Genomic DNA, 16241 nt, shown 5'->3' on the forward strand with positions numbered 1-16241 from the left:
AATGTCTGACATTATCAACCCTTGCCTCTTACACATATTCAAGTTGTTAATTTTAAGTAGAGGTTCAGACATAGAAAAATGGTATATGTTCACCTAAGTTCAAAGAATTGGACAGGAAAGCTACATTCTACTCAAGAAAACGGGAGCCATCGGGTGCCATGCGTTTATTCAATGAGGGGAAGCACACGGGAGCAGCAAACAGCCAACGGGACACACTTTACAGCCTCTTGGGACACCTGTCGGCAACGCTCTGAGGGGACAGGTGAGCTCACCTCACACTGGACACTGCCTGACAGCGTCCAGGAAACCATCATTAAAGACTGGACTTGGCTTTAAATGGCCAAATACAAATGGTAACAGTCATTCTGACACGGAGCTGAGAGGAGCAGAGAGCTTCCCCAAAACGCATCAGGCTAGACGCTGACGCACTGCACAGGAACCATGACCGTGACAAGGGTTTGGTAAACGTTAACTGAATAATCATCATAAAAATTTGACCTCCAGGGATGAAAGCACCAGTGCGTTTCCGTGAGGTTGCTGAAAATCTCTGGGCTTCATCAAATGGCATAATTTTCACTTGTATAATTTTTTTGGTATAATTTTTAAAACATGATTTTTAAAAACAGCTGCATCATAAAAAAAAAAAATCTGCAGACTTAAAGAACCATCTTCATGTCCTTTCTGCAGCAATGAGGTTGGCGTGGACATCTGCAGTAACACCCATTTCCTGCCCTTAGACGCGGACAGTCGATATTGGACATGCACAGATATAGGAATAAAGGGTGGTCCTTGTTCATTTTAACTGCTTCCTCTATTGGATTGCATCCAATTGTTAAAAAAAAAAATCTCATGTCTGAGTAACATGAAGAAGACTGCTCGGATAAGGGAAATTTGATTTCAAAGAACAAATTTAGTAATGCAAAATGCTTACTAATTATCTTTTTGAGTACTGTTTACAACGTTTCAATTAGAGTCATTTACCTTTAAAAAAAAAAATCTTAACCTCAACATTATTTGACAATGATGTCCTTCCAATGGGACAGAACTGAAAGGACGATATACAATTCCCTGTGTTTAATGTTCATGTATTATATACAGTTAGGATATAAGGGTTACACATTCTGGTCTTGCACATGCAAACAGTAGGTCACAAATGGTTTTGAGCTACACACACATATATCTTGCACAGATATTGGAAAAAAATATCTGTGAAAATTTTTTTACAGTTTTAACAAATATACATAAATATAAGAACATAAATTACAGTAAAATATCGACAGTGTTTGAGAAAATGCAGGTAACTCAGATGGACTGATGCCTAAAGTCCCTACAATAATAGAAAAGTACAGTCCAGAGACACCTCGTTCCTATTATCTTTTTAAAATAAGTAAGTACATCATAGGAGATATTAGTGATTTCTCTAACAACTCAGAGAAACGTGTATATATTTAGCCTCTACTTCCCACGAAAGTAAACAAACTGGGTATCTCATGTGCAACACGACACCGTTGCCCCCAAATCACAACACTGAGACATGACAGGGTCACGTGGTCATTCAAGTCTTTTCCTGAGAATGAAGTTTCCCCCACCAACCTCCGTCACACACCGCTAAAGGGACAAGTCACACAGGCATGCCCGTGTGGACGTGATCTACGCTGTTCCTCTTGAATGGAACAGTAAAGAAAAATTCAATAGACATAAAGTAATGGGGAGCTATATTAAAATTGAAATGTAGCCCTTTGTACATGTTGAAAAATCCTAAATATAATTTTGATGTCAGTTATAAATATAAGGTGAAGACGCTGGGACTGTGGGCAGGGTACCTTCCACCTTGAGGGTGGCAGACTGCTCTCTGGGTCCCGCACTTCCGCCAGTGCAGAAGACGGCTGACTTCAGAGACAGAAAGCCTCACTTGATAACAGAACTCTACATTATTCTGAGTTGGCCAGAGTAGTGTGAAAAGAAAACAAAACACTGATTCAATCAGCAACTTCTAAGTAACATATTCTTGGCTAAGCGCATGTGGTTTAAAGCAAACCTCCTAGCAGCTCTTGCAGCACCTCCCCTAGTTAATCGAGAAATGTTAATACTTGAGTGAATAATAAATACAAGGTTGTAAATACTTACAGATACTTCTTCAAATGCTCTAACACCATGGAAATGTGAGGGCCACGCTCAGACTCAACACTAGTGTTTCTCTGGGCGCCACGAGGGAGGAGTGTATCCCCTGGGAAGGTGCACTTCCCCCCCACGTGCTCGCATGTGAAACAAAGTGTCCGAGAATAAACCCCCATGGGAAGATATCAAAATAAACCATTTGAAGTCAAGCACATAGATGAAAAGTTAAAAAAAAGAAAAAGCACTGAAGAAACGGATCATTTGTAATCTAACCATATTTCCACTGTAAGTCCAGCTAGTGTGAGGGCCAGTGCTCCGGCGCCTGGCATCTCGCGGGTGCCCCGGGGCCGCCCTCTGCGTGCCTGAGCTGAAGCGTCCCCTTGCGCTCACTGTCAAGATTCTGGGTTTGTGTTCCAGCCGCTCTGACGACAGACCGCATTGAGTTTCGGGGAAAGTGAGTCCTGTTGGCGATTTGACGCTCTGTGGGCAGGAAGAGGAAGGTACGCCCCCGATGCCTATGCCTTCGTGGGCAAGAGCTTCTTGGGCGTCACGGGTCTCTTGGTCTGCCACAGGTGACTGTGAATAGTGATGGCATCCACACTGGCCGAGAGAGTTTTAGCAGGAATGTGGCTGAACTGCTTTCTGTCAGAATTGTACTTATAGAGTCCCTCAATCATCTTTTTCGTGATGGACTTGGGGCCAATCCCGGTCAGCTTACTGATTTCTTCCGTCTCCGGACAGTAGGTGTACAGAGACCGGAACTGGCAGCCCGAGTCCCGGAACAGGATCAGGAAGTTGTTGGCGTCTGACTTCTCCATTTCCTTCACAATGGAAAACAAAACCAAAACAACCAGAGAAACCCTTAGCCATTTTGCCGAATAATTGTGTTTCTCGGTCAAACTTGATGACATTTAATTTAAATTCTTAGGTCTACGGCCATACCACCCTGAACACACCCGATCTTGTCTAATTTAAATTCTTAGTAGCCAAAAATATGAATATTATAAAAGCAAGGCATGCTTTGATAAAAATATATGCAGACACCTCGTACTGAGGTTCTGTGAGCGCTGTGGGCACTGTCACCCTGAAGGGGACCTGCAGGTGCTGAGTGTCCCATAGGTCCTGATCTGGGTGTGGCTGTGTCACTGGTTCACCCTCCTTACAACACAGCTTCTTTTTGTAGAAGGAAAACCATGTTATCTGCGTTCGTGAGACATGAATGCACAAATGTGGGCAGGAAAATGTCTACTTTTCTATCAGCACCGGGGCCCAGAACCCTGTAGTAGGTGACTCAGTCTAACAATGACAATGTAGTTCCCAGTATCGTCAGTGCTGAAGGCAGGGGCCTGTGAGGGGTCCCTGCTCCGCGCTGACAGAGGGGACGCCTGCAGGTTCACTAGGAAGCGGAAGGAACGCTCACGGGACGCGCTCACCTCCAGGATTCTCTTCTTCTGCCCCTCGTTCACCTTCCCCGCCAGGCAGCAGTGGGCCAGCGCGTTCTGGATGATGTGCTTGTTGGACTTGGCACTGGGCTCTTTGTAGAGCTTTGGTCCTGTGGGAAGGCATCAGGGTGAGGACACATTCCTGAGTCAGAGGTGCTGCTGTGTCCACAAGACACCAGAGCCCGCCACTGTGAGTACCATATGGAAAACCGCCCTCTGCTTGCAGGCCTGGCTGCAGACACCCCCACCTGGCTTCTGCACACAGGCACTGTGATGCCCTTGGAGCGGCGGGGACCCACGCCTGCCTCCCCACCCCCAAGTCTGCAAGGGCTGCTGGTGAGCATAAAGGAGATAGTCCGCAGCCCTTAGGCTTTCCGAGGACAAGCTCCACCTCCTCATTCCTTGCCTCTGGGTCTGAGCGTTCTCCATCATCTGTGGAGCCCAGAGGCACTTCGCCTTTTCCCTGGACTGCTCCTGCTAGGAGGGGCAGCAGAAGCACACTGTCCCTGTTCTCACTCACTAACTCTGCCCTGGGGGTGGGTGTGCCTCCCTCAGCAGTGCTGAGGGATGGGTTCTTTGTGGGGGGGAGGAGGAATTAGCCCTGACTTGTAGCGTTGACCTGTTTCTGCCACCTTGGTCACTCCTACCATGGCTGACCTCGTGCTACAATGGGGTTCTAGTTTGCACACTTCCTGCCAGCTGTCCCGAGTGCGGCAGCAACCCTGCAGCTCCAGGTCACAACAGTGCATGGCAACCATGAGGGGGAGTGACTCGGAGAAGCAGAGGGGACAGCAGGGACACGTCTCCCAGTAGTCGGGTGGCTGTGAGCAGCTGTGCTAAGAGCCGGAAGGAAGCTCGGTGGGCAGTTGGCAGTTTCCACCTCGCAGGCCGCCCCTGGCTCCCACAGCAGGTCCCCGCGGACTGAGGCGCTTTGCTGCCCGCCCTGGGGCCTTCCCACCCGTACTGGTCAGGGGCTGCACATCTGCCAGCTCCTCTTTCCTGTGTCGTTTCTTTAGACGCAGCCTTCCTACATCCTGCTCTTCGACCTGCTTCTATCTCAGTGATGCTTGCCCACCTGCCACAGGGATAGGGCCCACTGGGACAGGACCTGCTGGGACAGGACCCGACGGGCCACGTGCGGCTGGGTGCCCCCAGGACCCAGTGCATCTCATCTTTCAGAGCCACACAACCTGAATACTGAGAATGTCTCAGACCCAAACTGCAACATAGAGATGGTCAGAGAAGCAGAGCACAGGCGGAGTTTCGTTCAGAGTTCATTTGCCTCCCTGTGTCACTGAACCCGAGCCCCCCCTGAGAGTGACCACCTGCGTCCATGGGCTGTGACCAGCTTCTCCTGTATTTAGACCAGAGGCAAGCCAGTAAGGCTCTCTTCAGTAGAATCTATATCTATTCTCCTTAAATTAACACATCTCCTTAAAAATGTAGAGACGCCAACCTGTGTATTCTGTGCCCGATGCCACTGACGATGTGGTGGACGCGTTTTCCCAGTCCTTCTCTCCATTCCGGCTGCCGCAGCGGCTCGGAGATAAGAAGCCCTCCACAGACTCAGATCTAAACAGATAAAACACTCTTTACGACTCAGAGAAAGGAGCCAGGGATCAGAAGGGTCTGTGTGAGAAAACCAACTGAAATCAACCTAGAGGCTTAAAGTCACACACGGTGATAATGTGTCTCACTAGCGGCTGCAAACCCCCCAGGGCCCTGAGGTGGCAGGCCCTCCGTGGGCCTCCCTGACCAAGGGTATGAATGTGTCCCCATGTGGGGACCGGCCTGGATTGGAGCACAAGGAGAGGCATCGCTAGAGGCGTATGTAGGCACACGGGGTTTGGAGAATAAGGTGACGAGGCCTGACTTCTACAGGGAGGGGTGCAGAAGGGAGCCTTCCTGAGTTAGCAGCCTGCTCCGGGTCACTCTCACGGGGAAGAAACTTTGTACCTGGTGGGACTGGAGCATGGGAGGCTCCTGTTTCCACAAACTATGCCTTGACCCGCAATATATTAGCAACTATTATTCATGTTTCATAGCTTATAAAAAGTATCTAAAAATGTCAGGAATATTAAAACTCTAAAAGATAAACAGTGAAAGGTAAGCAGACCTCTCATACATAAATTTCTTTTAACCATACTAAGTCAACAAAACTTATACGAATTTGGAACCATGATTGACTCATTCTTCCTCAAAGAGAGAGGAACTGTGGGGCTGACCCTTCCCTCTGACAGGTGTCGCCGTGACGGTTACCTAGGGGTCCTCTTGCCCGAATGCACGCTCTCATTGTCGCCCGTGGTCAGCGATGCCAAGGAAAGGCTAGAGACTGAAAAGAAAACGATAAAGTTGTGATCCTGAATAACAGAACCAGATATTTAACAGGGCAATAAGGGAAGAGTGTGTCCACTGGAGAGCATCAGCCTGTGAAAAGGTTCTGTCCTCTTCCTTCCTGTTACTCATAATCCAAACATGCACTGAGTCTGCATGCATAGATGCAGAGTTTATTTAAAATGAGCGGTGAACCTACTTTTCAGAAAAAAATGATAAAAACTAATGGCTATCAGGAGTTAGTCCAAAAGGGACGTCTAATATAAGACATGATATGGTAATTCTAAGGGAAAAAAGTGAAGAAAAAGAAATTTAATTAACAAAATAAAATAAAATATATTTAGGAATATCTAATTCCTAGGTGAAAAATTAACTTACTGATTGTGGCCAATGCTGAGTATCAAAAAGTTTCATTGGCTAGGAAAGACAGTGATGCTATTTTTTCCTTAATTTAAGAATATGATAGGAATTCTCTAATTTTCAATGATTTTTAGTTTCAGTATAATACTGTTTAAAAAGATTAGTGTGCACATTGAATTTTTTTAAAAAGACACATCCTCTCAACTCCAAAAAGTATAAACTGGGATTCTGACCATGTCCAGAAGAAGAGCTCGTGAACTCACCCACCCCACATACTCACAGCAGGGAAAGAAGCTTAGTAACCAGGGTGGCTGCAATGGGCAGAGCCCCCGATGGGCTTTCCAGTGTCCGCATGTGTGCATGAGCATGTACATGCACCCAGATCCCCACGGGCCACCAGAAAGTGAGTGCGTGACCTCAGGTGGGTCCAGCCTAGCAGAGGGCCAGTCCCTTCAGGATCCCCCCCCACACCGCTGGTGTTTTCGTGAATAGACTCCTGGTCACAAGGGGAGCTACCTGGGGGCCCCTGGGTGGGTGTTTTGGGGGACTCAACGTGGTCCCTGTGGATGGACTTGGGGCGCTGCTTCTTCTGCTTGGCCGGCTGCGGCCGGGATTTGAGCACCGTGTCCATGTCCTCCATGAGCTTTAGCTGCTTGCGCCGTAGGTACTCCTGCCGGATGAACTCACGGCGCGCACGCTCGTCCTCCTTCTTCTGGCGCTCCTCCTCCGTCTTCCGCCTGGGGGGCGGGGTCAAGGTCTCAGTCCACAGGGCAGAGGATGGGGCGGGCTGTGTTCTGACAGGGTCATCCCCCCCCCCCTCCGACCCTGTACTGATGGGGAGGGGGGCAGGGTCATTGTATTTCCCCACGTTGCAGAAAGACGGTTCATTTAAAATACACCTGAGATAACATAGGTCATTAAGATATGTCTAAACCTACCATTAACAAGATGTGTGTGTGTGGTGTGTGTGTGTGGTGTGTGTGTGTGTGTGTGTGTATAAAACCCAGTGGAGCTATTTTAAGTTAATATGGTTTCTAGAGAACTTTACTTTGAAATGCCTCAAACTTAGGATAAAAGTACACAATCAAGTAATACTTTAGGAAAACAAATTAACTTCTAAAAAAGCACCAAAAATCAACATTAATTCAGTTGTCTACAACACGACAGACATCTGACAAATCTGATAGTAAAACCTAATGAGATGATGCCCTCGCCTGCCCTCCCCTGCAGTCAGGGGCCCTCGCCTGTCTCCCTCCCTGCCCCCCACGCCCTCACCTGTCCCCCCACAGCCAGCCCCCCGCATAGCCCTCGCCTGGTTGCCTCCTTCCTGTGCTCCAGCTCCGCCTCCAGCTGCTGCCTGCGGAGCTGTGTCTCCTTCTCCCTCCGCAGCCGCTTCTCCAGCAAGGCCGCCCGCTTCAGCGCCATGTCATTTTCTGCTTTCTGGTCATCCTGACAACAAATGTCATTGAAAAAAGGTGAAATGCTTTAGGTACTAATAGTCTCTTAAAACTGAAAAGCTAAACTATCTATGCCACTTCGTTCCAACTCCACCCCACATGTGGGCATGTCCCAGAAATGCTGAAGCAAGAAATGGGTTAAAGTTCTGTCAGGTAACAAAGGATGCATGTTCTTTTACTATGTTTCTAAACCTAGAAAGTTATCAAAGAAAAACCAACCATAAAGAGGAAAAAAAGGACAGTTTTTGTTTTTTTGGACCCTAACAAATAACTTGAATGGGGAACTCCCATAATTTTAAAAACTGTATTTAAAATATGTGCTCAGAAAAAACTGATATCAAAGCACTAAAAAAACCCAGCGACCCAGTTACATCCCATACGTGAAACTACCTCTGCATTTTTTTTAGGATTTAATTTTTTAAATTAATTAATTAATTAATTAATTCATTTTAGAGAGGAGAGGAGAGGGAGAGACAGAGAGAGAGAAGGGGGGGGGGAGGAGCTGGAAGCATCAACTCCCACATGTGCCTTGACCAGGCAAGCCCAGAGTTTCGAACCGGCGACCTCAGCATTCCAGGTCGACGCTTTATCCACTGCGCCACCACAGGTCAGGCAACCTCTGCATTTTTTAAAGTTGAGGTCTGAGTCCACTCGATGGGCTCTGACCCACACACACTTTCCTTTTGCAGAGAAGGTGGGTCTAACACTTCTCTTACAGAGATCTTCTAACCTGACTGCGAGTCCATGGTCTGCTGGCCTCCCAGGCCTGCCTCAGTTTCTACCTGGATTGTTCAGGATGGTTCCGGGTCTACACAGCTTCCAAAATGCTTCAGAATTCAGGAGAGTCACAAGCTGCAGAAGCAGTCTGTTGTCTAAATGACTCTTTGTAATGCTTTAACTCAACATGCATTACCTGGGTGTCTCCCATGGTCACAGTACCATGAACAGGGCGCCAGGTGCACAGACATTACAACATGGAAAAGATATGATGCCTTAGGTCAAGGAGCTTAAAGATCCTGCAGGGAAGACGCACAAACAAGGAGTCTGCATGGGGACCCAGTCAGAGATCCCAGAAGGAAGTTGGAGACACAAGCAGTCCGACACTCGCACGTGTCCCCAACACACCACACACTGCGATGCACCAGGCTTTTCGGAACTCTGGGGACAAGTCGGCGCAGTGGCTGCAGGAGCTCAGAGTTCTACAGGGACACCAGGACACGCAGCTCATAGCAGGGGCCGCATACTGCCACAGGTGCCACTGCAAGTGTGTTTAGGACACAACAGGGACACAGAGGAGGAAACAGCTCACACCTACGGGAGGAGTGACAAAGGTTTCAGCAGACAGATGCGGCTCAGAGTTAGTCTTAAAGGACCATCCAAAAGAGAAGTTAAAGGGAATAGGGGGCCCAAACACGCAGGTCCAGTCTGCGCAAAGCCCTGAACAGGATGCTCAGGGACTTGAACTTTATTCAGCAGGCAATCCTAAGCTCTCTGATTAGAAGGACATTCAACTGGAGTGAGGCTCACTGAACACTGTCTCCAGTAGCATCTGAGGACTGGAAAGGTACCTCTGAGGCCGCGAGCCCAGCAAAGAGGCTACAACCACCCCATCATCCAGGGGAAGATATTGAAATAACATGTAAATGACATGCAGATGAACAGGCATGGGGGTATTCTTTAAGAAAATGGTTGTTTTACATGGTTAAAAAAAGAAAAGCATGACTAAGTACAGTGCCAAGTTATAAGCTTTTTACACACTGACCTCTGAATAAGTTTCTGAAGAGATTTGAACAACTTCAATTGTAAAAAGACTTTTGTGCAAGTGAGAAAGTGGTAGAGGAGGCAAAGCAGCATGTCCCGTGACTGTGACGAGACGGTTCTAGAAGCCAGTGGGCTAGAAGTCTCACAGTCCACCATGGGGAGGACAGGACCCAACCTACGCCAGGACTCATGGCAGCTGGAACCAAGGGGCTGCTGCTCAAAGGAGCATGTCCGCTAAGACACTGTCCCCTCCCATGGGACGCCCAAAACCCTGTGCCTGGGCCACGTACCTTGAAGAAGAACCCGCAGCACACTTTCTGGTCCTCGTCGAATTGCTCTTTGTCACTTTCTCCGTCGTCTTTCTCAACAGATACATCGGCCTTCTCCGGGGGTTTCAAGTCCGAGAGGGAAACTTCGATGAGATTAACGTTTTTGGGAGCAGCAGGCGGAAAGGCAGGCCGGGGAGGAGGTGCCGCGGGTTGACTCAATGGGTTCTCATTCGGCGTCAGACACACGGTCTCTGTGACTGGCTGGGACAGAACCTCAGAAACGGTCGACTCCAGAGGTCTTGCCTCCTTTTCTTCTGGGGGATGGGCGTGCAGCTGGAAGGCCCCCTTGGGGTCCGAGTCCTCCTTCCTGACTTCCTCCTTGGGTTTGGGCTCCCTGGACTGCGGTTCTCCGTCATCCCCAAAACACACGAACGAGCGTGTCTGAATGGGCACCTGGCTTGGGGAAAACCTCCGCAGCCGAGGGAGACTGTCCACTGACCGCGGGGCCGTCAGCGTTCGGTTCAAAGGTGTTATTTTCAGCTCGTTTGGCCGAGGAGTCCTTTGATTCTTAACAGAGAAAGACGTGCCTTTCCTGTGCGCAGTCTGTGGGGATGGCTGTGGGGGACGCGGGGACTCGGAGGAGAAGGGGGCGCTGGCCAGACTGGGGCCGGCCTGGCGGGGCGGGCGGGGGTCCCGGCCTTGCTTGTGGGGGGGGGGTTGGGGTGGGGAGATGACCCAGGACTGCCGCTCCCGCATCTGCATCAGCACCTCCTGCTGCAGCGACAGGCGTTGCATCTCCTGCTGCAGGAAGTGCAGGGATGAGTTCAGCTTCTCGATGGACCTGGTGTACTCCAACATCTCGCCCTCATTCCCGGTGTCCTCTGCAGGGCTGGCCAGCGCCCACTGCTTCTCGGGGCCCACAGGTGCCGTGGGCGACTTGGGCCACCGGGCGGGGGGGCTCTCGGTGCTCTCCTTGATGTCCGCCAAGGACTTGCTCCTCTGCCCACTGGCCCTCTGTGGCTCCCGGTCCCGTGCTGGGTCACCATACACCTTCTCATCCTCCGCCCCAGCCGCCTCCTCCCGCAGCGGGGCCACGCCATCCCCCCTCTTCTTCACCACAGTGAGGAAGGCTGTGCGCCCCATCTTCTGCCTCTGCCGGGTGACAGCGGCCTCCACCTTCCGCTTCTGGGCCTCGATGGCACGGCGCTTCTCCTCCAACCGCATCCGCAGCTGCAGCACGTCAGCGGCCAGGAGCTGGGGGCTGTCCCGTCCCTGTGGGAGGCCAGCATCCTCGGGGGCCTGGGCCCACGCCACCATGTGCGGGATGTTCAGCTCCGAGCCCTCTGGGGTCGTTTTCTGGGAGCTGCTCCCACTGCTCTTCCCGTCTGTGTGGTTCAGCTTTCGGAACTTCTGCTCGGCGAAGCTGGTCATCTTGACCCCGGAGCTCGAGGACGCACTGCTCCCAGGCTGAGACCTAGTGCTCACGGTACTGGGACAGGGGCTCAGTGCCTCGCGGGCACCGCCACTGCGCAGATCGTAGTCCTGAAGGAACTTGGACGCGTCGTCCATGTCTGAATCCAGGCTCACAGTATAGTCTCGCAGCGAGGACTCCTCGTCCACCGTCTCAGGAATGTCTTCAGAGGGAACATGGATCCCAGTGTCCACCTCCGTGTCATCGGTCGCGGGACTCAAGGCACCTCGGGTGTCAGTTATGTGGTCAGGACTAGATGGGCGCAGCTGGAGGTTTGCATTGAGGGGGCTCAACTCCTGGTTGTGGAGAAAGAAGCCATTCGCGATCTGGTCCGGCCCCGGCGTGAGGGGTGCCTGGTCCATGTCGTGAATGATCTGCAAAGCCTCCTCGATGCTTGGGGTCTCCAGCTGGTTGCCAAACTCGTCCAGCAGGGCTCTGTTCTGTAAGGCGCCGTTTGGAAGCGTGCAACGAGTGTTGGAATTCAGTTCATCTGCAGGGAGGGGCATATAGGGTGGCAGGTCCCGGTGGGAGTCCACGTTCAGCTCCTCCTCGATGCTTTCTGCCGCCTCCTCGCCATTCACGGGCTTGAAGGACAGACTTTTCCGGATGTTTTTAGATGCACGGTTGTTGTTCAGGGAAAGCCCTTCATTACTAACAGAACGGGTGATCCCTCGGTGTGGAGTCGATCTCTGTGCAGTACTTTCCTTATCGAAAGAAATATCAAATGAAACTCCATGCAGTGATGACCTAAAAAGAAAAAAAAAAAGGAATCAAAGAGAAAATCCTTAAATAATCCAGAAAAAAAATTATTTTCTTTTAAATCATTGAACAACAATTATTTAAAATGACTGTCGTCACTCAGCATTGGTGGAGGACTGGTTCTGGGATGCCCCTGTGGGTACCAAAACCCAAGGATGCTCAAGTCCCTCATATCAATGGCATAGTATTTAAAAGTAACCTATGCACACCCTCCCGTGTACTTTAAATCATCTCTAGATACTTAGAATACCTGATACAATCTAAATGCCGTGTAAATATAGACCTACCTACATAGTACATGTCAGCAACAGTGTAACAACACCCCCCCCCCCGGAATATTTTCAATCCCAGGTTGGTTGAATCCACAGATATGGAACCCCCAGGCACAGAGGGTAACTCCTCAATCACACTGTTCTCAAGGTCAGGGGTATGAGGCGACCTTCTATAGGGAGCCCCTCTTTTCTATCACCTGCCTATGTTGCCCTTTTCAAATCCAGGGACTAAGGAAAAGTCTATTACAAAGTGGCTAACAACAGAAAAGAGACCTACAGAGGGAATTATCATTTCTGGACGATGTGATTATACTAAATAATTCTCTCTTCACCTTTTCTCTTTGGGCCACGTCCCTATGAAGCCATCAACGTAAGACATAGATGAAGACCTTCTAATTCCTCCTTCAGGTGCAAAAACAAACAAACAAAAAAAATCATTGAAGTTATGTAAAAAAATTTAACTTAGAGCAATTTTACAGATTTCACACATTTGAGGATTCATAGGTGCACATGGTAAACAGATCATTTTATTAAGAAAAGCAAGCAGAGACAAATCAACTACTGGGTATATATATAACATTTTAAAGAAAAATGACTGCATATTTTTAATTTACATTTATTCTTAATCATTTCTGAGGGAACCTACTTAAATGGCATTTCCTTGTTTTTTTCAAATATGTTACCTGAGGCTGATGAGTGAACTTGGGGGCGTGAATGTCTAGGCGGCAAATGATGCAAGTGTGGACACGGAGCTCCTTCCCTGCTGCAAAGCAGAAGCAAGGACAGGTGGTCAGGGGCTTCGCCGCTTCATTGCACACTTCACACAGAAGGGCCGAAGTACCCCTGACTCTGTTCTAAAGCGTGACTGTGACTGTGTACAGTGTTGCTGCATATTTTATGTCTTGTAGCCAAGGAGCCTGAAATACCTGCATCTACATCTCAATGTCCTTGAGAGAGAAGATACGAACATTATCTTCTTTCTACAAATAGAAAAACTCAGAAACGAGAAAGTTAAATGAAAGTCATCAGGTTGAAATATTTGAGTCGAATCTAACTTTGTAAAAACAACAGGAGCTCTAAGCCCCGTGGATGGTGGAGGCCCTGCTGCGGGGACCTCTCCACCTGTCAGGTCAGGATGAACCTACGGAGCCATCACAGAAAGCCCTCGATGCCTATGATGGAATGGAGCCTTCCTGGGTTTTTTTTGTTATTTATTCTACCTGATTCTAATCAATACAGGAGATCAGACCATCTATTTCTCAAGTTACAATGACATTCGGCCAGAATTCACTTTCTCTAAGTTTTAAGTCTGACATGGCCTGTGGTGTAGTCAGGTGAAGAAGTTAAGCACCCCACCCCGATCTATTGAGGATGGATTGGGGGACAGGATATAGTGACTTCTCTAGCTCTCTTAAGTCATGTTATCTTCCACTAGATAAAGAAGTCAACCAGTATGTGGAACAACTCAGGCAGAGAAAGACAAACACCATATGGTTTCACTCATATGTGGAATCTGAAAATAAAACAAATGAGTAAACAAAACGAAGACAGACTCATAGGAACAAGAGACCTGAAGAACTTGACGACCTAGAAATCGTAACCTTGGAATAATCTAGTCTACAAGCAGAAAGTGTCAAAGTTCCACAGATTTAACAGCACAAGATTTACAACCTAGACCACTGAGTGCTCTCTAACTTTTCAAGGAAGGAAATATCACCATGGAACCATGAAGTAATCATGGAGGAGGTAACATGTAGGGCAACAGTTGCTATGGGGAAATAGAGATGTTTCTGGGTCACAATATTCTCACTTGACCCCTTCGTGCTAAATCTTGGGAACAGCCATGGAATAGAGACCTTCAAGGAAGCAGTAAGTAAGGCCGAGGGTGAGGGAAGAAGAATGCTTCCCTAACTTGCAGGAAATGCTTTATAGGCATCGAGAAGCCTGGACGTGAGGAGTGGTACAAAGGCAGCGAGCACTGTGTGAGGGCCAATCCTAGCTCTGGCGACACTCACGGGCATGCACTTGAGCGAGACCTCTTATACATGAAGAAGGGCGACCCCCTTCTCTACAAGTTCCTATTTCCATGTTGAGGCAATAACTTGTACAACAAGTATGTTTAGCTTTTTACTCATAATTTTTAAAATGTATTTTTAACGGATCTGCTGGAATGTCTAACAAAAAAAAAAAACTCTCAAAATATATCAAGTTTAAACTAAAAAAGATGAATCAGGAAGTCCAAAGTCAATATCAACTTTAGGCCCTAATGCACATGAAAAGCTTCTTGGAGGATCTGCTGAAAAACATTTTTAAACAAATTAATGTTCTCTATCAAGTACTTGGGTCAGAGGTCAGGATTATCCAAAGTTAAATTTTTACTTTGCTCCAATTTAGTTCCCAACAGAACTAAAGCATTAGTAAAGATTCAAAATAACAACAAACATTCTGTCCTGATCTTCGACAGCTGCAGTAAACAGCAAACAAAATAGTAGGGGAAACTGCCTCAAAAGTTAAAAATTAATGAGAATTTAAAAATCTCCCCCTCAGGCCTAAGGGTTACCTATTGTTGAAGCAATTCTCAAGTATATACAAGTTACGCAGCAAAAGTTTGGTCTTAGGCTGCTTATTTGGACCTTAGAATATATCCTCCCACTTTTCAGCATGATTCATAAAAGCCTATTAATGAAAGATTTGTTTCAGTGTAAATTTCAATTACATTTAAAGGCTGTAATAGGATAAGCTAACTAAACGTAGGTAGGTCAACGTCCCACTGAAAATTTAAAACTCTCATGTGACAGATGTACTGTGATGCTGATGGTGAGCAGAACGGGACAAGGCAGTGAGGGCCCGGAGTCTACCTCGCAGCGAAGTCAGAGCAGCAGGAGCTGTCCAAGGTGTTGCCCGCAGCAGAGTTCAGAACAGGCCCGGAAGGCAGGTCATGCACGGGGTTGGCTACAGCAAAAGATCAAAACCCCTCAAAATTACACACGCAGCATGTTTCCAACATTATTTCAACAGTTCTAGACCATCCATAAAAGTTTAAACTTAATCTCAGTTTCCCTTATGACTTATGGAGACACCATAGTTGTACATTTAAAGCTATCTTCTTAAGTCATTTTCATAAGGTAAAATTTTCTTTAAATTCTTCCTGTATGTTCTGGCTTAAAAAATTCGCTTGATTAAGGCTAGTTGGGGGGAAAAAAAGACCTCATATAAAATAACTACAGATATTTAAAATAAAAATAAATCTAAGCATCTAATTTTGCTCAAGTTTTCATAGAACTTTAGTTATAGAAGCCCACTTTTGCTTCTTTAGGAAATGTTTGGCATTCTAGTAATCAGTTAAAGAGACAAAAGGAGTTTCACTTGATAAACCCCTGGCACAGCTTACATTTCTGTAAATAACTTGGAGGGGGGAGATGCAATCTACTGTTTGCCTTTGAGACCCTGACATGACAGCTGTTGATGATTTTGAACAGTGGGCTTCACAAATGAGACCCAGAAAGCATGCATGCGAAAACGCTGTTAACTGTAAGAAGCTGTGTAGGTATTGGTTGTGCTAATTATACAGTCACCTTCATACCGAATCCACTTAGGGAAGAGCCTCAACTTTTTTTTTTCCTTCACATTTCTTAAAAGATTTTATTTATTCATTTTTAGAGAGGAGAGAAAGAAAGAGAGAGAAGGGGGGAGGAGCAGGAAGCATCAACTCCCATATGTGCCTTGACCAGGCAAGCCCAGGTTTCGAACCGGTAACCTCAGTGTTCCAGATTAATGTTTTACCCACTGCGCCACCACAGGTCAGAGCCTCAACTTCTTTATAGGTATTCTTTGTTGCAAATTCAAATGACAAATTAAAGCCAGGCCATACTTTGCGTGGATTCTGGGTAACAATGTTAAAACCTCAGAATCTTAAAGGGAAGAAAAGCTCAGTATGGGGGGGGGGGGTGAGCAATGCAGATAAAGGAGAGGGGACCTGCTAAAGCTAAAGGCGCCAC

The 16241-nt window shown here is 47.7% G+C and overlaps 1 protein-coding gene across 4 annotated transcripts in view; it reads right to left on the bottom strand.

Annotated features, from left to right (window-relative positions):
* Nucleotides 1-149: 149 nt before the first annotated feature.
* CAMSAP2 (calmodulin regulated spectrin associated protein family member 2) overlaps nucleotides 150-16241 on the bottom strand; it is a 48784-nt gene continuing 32692 nt past the window's right edge. For 2 of the 4 annotated variants that reach the window (XM_066379858.1, XM_066379856.1), the window contains 10 exons: nucleotides 15102-15195; nucleotides 12927-13006; nucleotides 12576-12645; nucleotides 9763-11959; nucleotides 7567-7703; nucleotides 6771-6991; nucleotides 5820-5892; nucleotides 5017-5132; nucleotides 3552-3670; nucleotides 150-2939 (listed from right to left, as the gene is read on the bottom strand). In XM_066379858.1, the coding sequence (XP_066235955.1) occupies nucleotides 2634-2939; nucleotides 3552-3670; nucleotides 5017-5132; nucleotides 5820-5892; nucleotides 6771-6991; nucleotides 7567-7703; nucleotides 9763-11959; nucleotides 12576-12645; nucleotides 12927-13006; nucleotides 15102-15195 (3413 nt within the window). In that variant the 3' untranslated portion in view covers nucleotides 150-2633. The remainder of the gene's footprint in view (nucleotides 2940-3551; nucleotides 3671-5016; nucleotides 5133-5819; nucleotides 5893-6770; nucleotides 6992-7566; nucleotides 7704-9762; nucleotides 11960-12575; nucleotides 12646-12926; nucleotides 13007-15101; nucleotides 15196-16241) is intronic. The other 2 variants (XM_066379857.1, XM_066379859.1) reach the window with 2 other exon arrangements.

This window comes from Saccopteryx leptura, chromosome 1, assembly GCF_036850995.1.
Source record: "Saccopteryx leptura isolate mSacLep1 chromosome 1, mSacLep1_pri_phased_curated, whole genome shotgun sequence".
NCBI lineage: Eukaryota > Metazoa > Chordata > Mammalia > Chiroptera > Emballonuridae > Saccopteryx > Saccopteryx leptura.